Below are 7,808 nucleotides of genomic sequence, written 5' to 3'. Positions count from 1 at the left end.
CATTGGGAGTCTCCTTAAGGGCAGTTTATTGATGGGCACGAATAATTTATTCATGTGCATGGCATTGAACTTCTAATTGTCGACATGTTAGGTTATCTCGTATGGACACTGATTTGGAAATTAAATATGATAAAGCAAAAGAATAGTATTTGACTGTCAGGGAGCCGGCCGACATCTCAGGCTCACCAGCAACTTAGCACCCATAAAATCTAAAGAATTTCTGTCCCCAGCCTTTGCCCTTTTACAATATTTTTATTTATTTATAAAAAATCACACCTGCACTTGATGACTGCTGCTCTGTTGTGAAAAAGCTGAAGCATATCTGGTCATTATAATTACAGAAAGGTGGCACTACTGAAAATAAAAGGGAAAGAACCTAGCGAGACCCCTCACCATCCACTGGATCCAATTATGGAGATGAGCACATGGTTTCAAGTTAACGACTGGCTCTCGAGCTAATAGAAAAGACATGAAGTGGGCTGCCATCAAGTCTAACAAATGACCTGACGCGTGAAAATGACATACAAAATTGATTCAAAATGCTGCTCAGTGTTGTTAAATATAATCAAGAAATCAAGAAGCGATTACATTAGAAAGTAACATTCAACAGAATTTTGATAATGACTATATACCAACACCCTTCTAATAACTAAAATGAACAATGAAAACCTAGGAAAAACTGGTAGCTAAGTTACTTCGAAAATTCTTCCCAAGTAGGATTTTAGCATATGAAAGACAATATTATGCTGCTTAACATAGGAAACACGGTCCCTCCTAAGCGATCCCACCTCGCAAAAATCTTGGCCTGGCCATTTTCTAATAAGCTTGAGTTTTGAGGTCCTCCACCTCCACTATAACATACATAAAAGATCCTGAACGATTTCAGACATAAGTGGCCTGAATTCGGGCTCCCACTGCATACAGAAGAAGAAAATCAATGGTCAAAAAGGTTACTCATCCTGCTAGATAAGCAAAGAAATGCTAAAATGAAATTTTTTTGTTAAAATCAAGCAAAAATGCCAGTAATAAAGCCAGGTAAGTGTCAAAACTTCAGTTTTCATAGTGTGGCACGCTCCCTGACTCCCTAATTCGATCCTTTCACCACATTTGAATTCCTCTACAAGAGGAACTTTCCCAGCGAATGAAAAGGTGTCTTCTACAATGCCACAGGAGCTTATATTTACATGTTTGGTTTCTTTTGTTGTTGAAAATTAATATTGATAATCAAAGTACAAATAGTAAATAATCCCCCCCCCCCAAAAAAAAAAAAAAACCCCCCCCCCCCCAAAAAAAAAAAAAAAAAAAAAAAAACACTTCTGAAAATCAGTCCATATAGAAGAATCTAATCCAGATAATTTAAAGGCCTACTGCTCTTGGTCCAACACTGAAATATCCAGTACAATGCTCCCAGATCCACAACTCGCCATTCCAGAAACATGTAACTCAATTATAGATAATACGCCAAGAAGAAAAAATCCATCCGCAAAGGAAAGGGAAACTTGCCTGCACACATCTAGATATTATATCAGCAAAACGTGATAAAGACTTCACAGGACATGCCCCCTTTATAGAGGGATCAACCATCCTAGAAAGTGCATCTATATCATGAAGCTGATGAATTGCCCATCTAACCAGAGATTGCTCCCCTCGACTCAATGACCTACAGGTTTTCAGTGAGAGCACAACATTAGCTGAAAACAAATAACTAGTGCGCTCAATTTGATTCATGATCAGTATGGAAGTCCCATTTCAAGAGATCAGGTACCTGTCATAAGATTTTCTACCGGTGAGGAGCTCTAGCATCACAACTCCAAAGCTATATACATCACTCTTGCTAGTATAACTTCCCAACTCAAGCTCCGGAGCCCCATAACCATGAGCACTGAGGACGCGCCCTGATAACTGAAAGGCATGTTCTTCAACATCAGCAACAAATTACAAATAACAACCAACAAAGTCAAACTTTGCAACTTGAAGTGTACACATCAATTTAGGCTTAAAGTAATAAATCAATTTTTTATTAGCACTGGATTAAGAAAAATTCATCAAGTTCAATAATCAATTTTAGCACCTTATGCTATTAATTTAATTTCTGTAATCCTGCAAACTTGCCCCCTTGAAATCTTAACAAACAGAGAATCAGATGATACAGTAGCAAAGCTTCAGATCTAGATTTTTAGACCATAGACCAAAAATATTACCTCAGTTGCAAAGCCAGATGATTTCAGAGGAGCCAGGCCACAGTCTGAGACACGAGCCACTAGCTTATCATCAAGGAGAATGTTGGAAGATTTAAAATTCCAGTGCACAATAGGTGGTTGACAAACCTCATGCAGATACCTTACCAAAAAGAAACGCAAAAAGACAGTCAGTTTGACTAATGACTATAAATTGGAGGCAAATGACCTCTGTTTCATAATCATGCAAGCCAAAATGAAGGAGGTAATGGACTTGTGAGACATCTACGAATCCCTTAGGCCACCAAGATAAGAAACGCAACAAAGACAATGTATTGAGCATCTGGCCTAATATGATCTTACAGTTTTAACTATCTAATCTTACAGTTTTAACTGAGTATCTAATTACAAGTCATTCAAATAATGATCCTCAGGTTTAGTTAGCTGGTAGCTCTACTTACTGGAGGGCTCTAGCAGCTCCTAGTGCCAGCCGGACACGTGCATTCCATGAGAATTTCCTATGGATTTCATCATCTGCATGCAATGCATCATACAGTGTCCCATTTTTGCAATACTCATAAACAAGTAACCGTTGCCCATGCTCATTACAGTATCCCACAAACTCCACAATATTATCATGTTGAGTTTTCGATATGCTAGAAACTAGTTGAAGAAACTCCTCATCAGTTTGTTGCTCGGAAGCCCCACTGTTTAGCTTCTTGACTGCCAGTAGCTAACAAAGATAACAGAAACAAAGAAAAGAGAGAGGGTCAATAAATAGAAATCAGATGTCAGGCTCTAGCCATCCTATGCAAATCAGGCCACTCGTGGCGTCCATGAGACAGACATAAAAGAATTGCACAAGAGTAAGAAAATGGATTAAACTTGCACACTGTGAAAATGCTGAAAAATCCTGAAGAATTCTCTAAAAATTTTAAATTAAAGTCCTTCACACTTTGAATTCCAAGTAATTGATTGGCCGTGAAAGTATCCTAGCAAAATATGATACAAAATTTAGCTTAAGACTAAGGAAAAGAAGAGAATCTTGCACCGACAGAGTTTATAATAAATGAAGACAAATGATAGTATAACATGAGCAGACATAAAGTTCAAGTAGGAAGCACAAATAAGTTCAGAACCAACTCAATTTAAGGACATGCAATGCTGAGAAGGCTTGTGAAATCACATGAATGACACATGGCATTCCCAAAATCAGCTCAATGCTAGAGAAGAGAATCTTACTTCTCCAGTAGGAAGCTCAGCCCTGTAAACACTGCCAAGTGTCCCTTCACCAACAAAATTTTCTTCTGAAAAGCTGTTTGAGTACTGCTGAAGTGTAGCAATGGTGAAAATCCTTGGAAAATGTGAGCTCAAAGTCCCGGTTGAATGACTCTTTTCATGAGCTGCATGCCCAATTGGATTTGCAATGACATTGCCAATAGGAAGACTTGGGGGAGGCGGGGGCAGTGGCATAAAATTTGCATCCATGCTTGTCATGTTTATCCCACGATCCATCCTTTGCTTTGAATATGCAGCCATTCTCTTAAAATCAATATCCTGTTCACCCTGTGCCTTTGGATATGCTTCCTGCCTTCTGGCATCTTGTCCATATTGATCTTGCAGCTTTACAGTTGATTCTTTGGTAACTGCTCAAAGGACCTCTTCTCAGGCAAAAGGACACAAGAGGGCGGAAAATTTTAGTAATTTTGACCAACAACCTGCAATGATAGTTACCTTTCTCTTGATTATTTCGTTCAAATGAAGATTTACTGTTGGGCTCATCTATATGGCTCTTATAAACTCCCACATTGTGCCTCTCATTGTCTTCTTCATTTGCTTTCCTTCCTTTGCAGCATGCTGACATTAAAAGACATAATCCCAGTATGATAATAATAACAACTAACCCTATAACAGCAATCCAAATGACCCTCTTAGATGCAAAAAATCCTCTTGATCTTTCAGACTTTAGTGTTACTGGGGCAGAAGGACCATTTGCCTGCTTCTGAGGTGCTTCTGCAACAGGTGGCAAGCTTGGAAATGGAGAGATGGCAGGTGGTGGAGAAGGAATGATAGATGTATTGAATGGATTTCCATCTTTTCTGCAAAATACATGCTACCATTACAGGCAGATAAAAAATAAAGATCATACCATACAAATTGAAAATGCCAAATGAATGGAAAATCATCCATCACAGAGGCCATCAACCTTTCAAATAACTTCAGAATATATAGCATCAACGATTACTATGACATGCACAATTTGGCTAATGAGATTTTTGTGTCTTTGGAAGTGGACATGTTCTCTCTAGATCCCAATGGCTTTCTCCCTTTCTTTATGCTCTAACCATAAGTCTTGAACATTATTTCCTCCATAAATGCACATGTATATCTGATAAATTTAGGTGTAAAATATAGTTTGTCCTTCACCTGAAATTTGGTATACCCAGCAGCTTCTCCGGAATAGGCCCAGAAAATAGATTGTTCTCCACATTCCTACGCAGAAACAAAGGGATAGCATGTCAGTTGTTGAGGAAAAGGTCAGCACATCATACAAACCAACTAGGGGATTGCTGCCTCACTAATGCAGGATCGAGTAGTGAATCAAACAGAGTATAGATTTGAGTCTGTGTTTGTTTCTTTCACCACTTGATTATACATCCCCCCCCCCCAAAAAAAAAAAAAAAAAAAACAAGAGAGAGAGAGAGATAGAGAAAAATAAATGTACAAAGAAAATAGCATAAATAATGAATCCTTGAAAGAATTGCCAATTAAAAGACTTAAAAACCAAAAGAACACTAGGGGTCAGAAAGGTGGCAAGAAAGTTACAGATACTCGAGGGGAAGATCCTGCAGGACATTAAGGGTCCCAGTAAGTCTATTGTTCTGCAAATGCCTGCAAAACAAAAATTATGTATACATCAAGTAACTATAATCTGTTGCAGAATTAGCAAGAAGCCAAGTACTCTATGAGAGCCTCACAATGTGCTGAGAGAAGACAAAGTTCCCATTGAAGGAGGCAGCTGATCACTCAAATTATTACCAGACAGATCCCTGAACCAAAATGGATGATTAAAAATAAAATCTGGCAATTTCTATTTTCCACAAGAATAATGGATTTAACTTGAAATACTTACAAATTTGTCAAACTTGTCATTTGTTGAAAGACATCTGGTATTCCTCCAATTAGCTGATTATTGTGGAAAGATCTGAGGAGAATAAAAGTAGATTTCAGATGAACAAACATAGTGTAAAGGTAGTGCAATTCCACAGGATGAAACAATTAAGAAGTTTTTTGTATGAACATACAAGTCTAACAGTTGACCTAATGAGAATAAAGTATCTGGAATTCTTCCAGTGAACTGATTGCGAGCAAGAGAACTGGAATAGGAAAAGAAGCCACACAAATTATTTCCTCAAGGAAATATACATGTTAGGAAAGGAATAGCAGCATTGACAAATAACAATAATTTTCTAGAACCGGTTTGTTAAACTGGTGATAAAAGCAAGGTTGAAGTTTACGCACAAGTTCCTCAAGGTAGAGGGTAACGCAGATGGAATATCCCCTCCAATATGATTATCACTAATATCTCTGCAACAAAAAAGTGATAGAAAGTACCATAAGTCTTTAACAACAGGGGTTTCAAGACTTCCATTTACAAACTGCATATATCATGAACTTAACCATCGCCAACTCGTCAATTCTTAAAATCACCCCGGATGATTCTGATCATTAACCATCCTCTTCAAATTTTTTAAGGTAAAACTCATCAATACTATACCTATGAACTAAAAGAGAAACAACAATCATGAAAACATCATGATCCCTAAACAGGTTTGATTGAGAAAATTATGTCGCCAAACTAATCTTCCCCACCAATTTCATAATTACATAGACGTGACCAGTGCACTTACATATCTATGATTGATGTAAATTTATTGAAATCTCTGTTCAAGGTCCCCCCTAAATTCAAGCCATTTAGTGTTCTGTAAGAAAAAAGATTCGATTACTGAGTTGAGTAGAAATTTACTAATTGAAATTAAATAAAGAAAGAGAGAAAGATACAAATAGAACATACAATGAGGTTATGTTTGAGAATACACAACCAACTCCTTGCCATGCATCTGAACATGGGTCTCCTCCCATAGCAAGCCAACCAATCAACTGCGGATATTGCAAGCTAACAAACAAGCTATTCATTGCAGTCACTGGGAAAAAAAAAAAAGAAGAAGAAGAAGAAAAAGAAATGAAACATATATATACTGAGTCCGAGATTATTATACAAGTTGAAGCAATCGAGACTCACAAAAATGAAAAAAATAAAAAAAATAAAACCATATTTGACACTATCATTAATCAAGCAAGGATAAAATAGAGTTGGGTCAAGAATTATCATAATAAGGAATATTAGGCAAGTAAATTAGATGGCATGAACAAACTATGTCTAGATACCAACAAAGTATAAAATTCAGTAGCACAAATTTAACTCATTCTTTAACATGTTCCCATAAACTCAAATGATTAAAAGAAGAAGATCATTAATAAGCAAATCATAGTAATATTTCAAAAAAATAAAATAAGAAGCATAGATGTACAGATGTCGCAAGCAAATGAATGCCAAACGATTGACAAGACGAACCAAATAAAATATCAAAACTTCAGAAACAAACACAGCATTATGAGGCAAAACATCCAAAAAAACAAGGAAGGAGAAACCAACAAAAGACATGACAGCCAAAAAAACATGAACCCAGAAAAGAAAATGGTTTACCATCATTAGGGTCAGTGTAAGACACAGAAAAGGAAGCCATGAGAACCACCACCAAGACAAAAAACACCCCACACTTGACAAACCCCATTAGGGCTCACTTGAAAAGATTCAAACTTTCCCTTCTTTTCTTCAGTATTTTCTCACAAATCAAACATGCACAGACAAAAAATAATGCTTTGGGGCATAATTTTACATTTATACAGGGAGAGAAACAAAAGGAAAGGTTTTTGAACAGAAATTGAAGATCTTAAAGATTTCAGAGAGGTAGTAAATCAGAGGATAATTGAATGCAGACAGAATTTAGAAGCGGTAGTGATTGAAAAAAGTCTTAAATTTCTTGTTGAGATAAGAAGTAAAGTAGAGAGTGAGTTCAGAGTTGGGGTTTCGGGAGAGTGCAGAGTGCAGTGCAGATGTGCTGTGTTTCAATGAAAAGAGAAAGCAAAGGGAAAGCAACGGCATTATTATGGAAAACGATGGTTGCTGTTTCCTCTGTGGGAAAATGTAATATAACATAATTTATATGCTTCTACTTTATTCAATGGGAATATAGAATATGGTGGGCGATGGGGCCCTCAAATATGTGGATAAACCATGCTCTTCCCTTTTATTTAAAAAAAAAACTAATCAAGGCTGTGTTTGGTAATATATTTGGATTGTGCTTAGGAAGTGATTCTCAAGATATGTTTTCGATTGAAAAGATACTCATCAATTTCTTGTTTTTATAATTATTATTCTTTTATGGTTTTTTTTATTAACGTGGGTGTCCGGATCAGCTTACGCGTACCACGACTAATCACACGGTCCACTGAACATCCTGCAAACCTAGTGAACATGTAAGGCACCGCAGGGGTGACAGGCGTACC

The 7,808-nt window shown here is 37.0% G+C and overlaps 1 protein-coding gene across 5 annotated transcripts; it reads right to left on the bottom strand.

Moving 5' to 3' along the window:
* Positions 1 to 510: 510 nt before the first annotated feature.
* SUB (Leucine-rich repeat protein kinase family protein) lies at positions 511 to 7,503 on the bottom strand. 5 transcript variants are annotated; one of them, XM_011044945.1, is made up of 17 exons: positions 6,946 to 7,503; positions 6,253 to 6,382; positions 6,089 to 6,160; positions 5,700 to 5,765; positions 5,483 to 5,554; positions 5,311 to 5,382; positions 5,156 to 5,227; positions 5,004 to 5,069; positions 4,605 to 4,670; positions 4,196 to 4,276; positions 3,912 to 4,159; positions 3,420 to 3,823; positions 2,639 to 2,910; positions 2,202 to 2,340; positions 1,766 to 1,902; positions 1,504 to 1,660; positions 511 to 914 (listed from the first exon to the last, which is right to left on the bottom strand). In XM_011044945.1, exons 1-17 carry the CDS (start codon positions 7,031 to 7,033, stop codon positions 852 to 854), a joined length of 2,205 nt encoding a protein of 734 aa, XP_011043247.1. In that variant the 5' UTR covers positions 7,034 to 7,503; the 3' UTR covers positions 511 to 851. The 5 variants fall into 5 exon arrangements, with proteins under 5 accessions (XP_011043247.1, XP_011043246.1, XP_011043250.1 ...); XM_011044944.1 differs by having other exon boundaries at positions 3,912 to 4,276; positions 6,946 to 7,502; XM_011044948.1 differs by lacking the exon at positions 6,089 to 6,160 and having other exon boundaries at positions 3,912 to 4,276.
* Positions 7,504 to 7,808: the final 305 nt, after the last annotated feature.

This window comes from Populus euphratica, unplaced genomic scaffold (genome assembly GCF_000495115.2).
Source record: "Populus euphratica unplaced genomic scaffold, PopEup_1.0 scaffold159.1, whole genome shotgun sequence".
Taxonomy (NCBI): domain Eukaryota; kingdom Viridiplantae; phylum Streptophyta; class Magnoliopsida; order Malpighiales; family Salicaceae; genus Populus; species Populus euphratica.
The sequence above is the reverse complement of the archived record's forward strand: the minus strand, read 5'-3'. Positions and strand labels throughout refer to the sequence as shown.

What these genes read in the sequence shown, in the direction of transcription:
- SUB (XM_011044944.1), bottom strand. Translation starts at nt 7,033, where the DNA reads ATGGGGTTTGTCAAGTGTGGGGTGTTTTTTGTCTTGGTGGTGGTTCTC. An exon ending in TTCTCAAACATAACCTCATT is followed by an intron (nt 6,161 to 6,252) that starts GTATGTTCTATT and finishes TTTTTCTTACAG; the next exon opens with AACACTAAATGGCTTGAATT. An exon ending in ATGACAAGTTTGACAAATTT is followed by an intron (nt 5,228 to 5,310) that starts GTAAGTATTTCA and finishes ATTTTGGTTCAG; the next exon opens with GGATCTGTCTGGTAATAATT.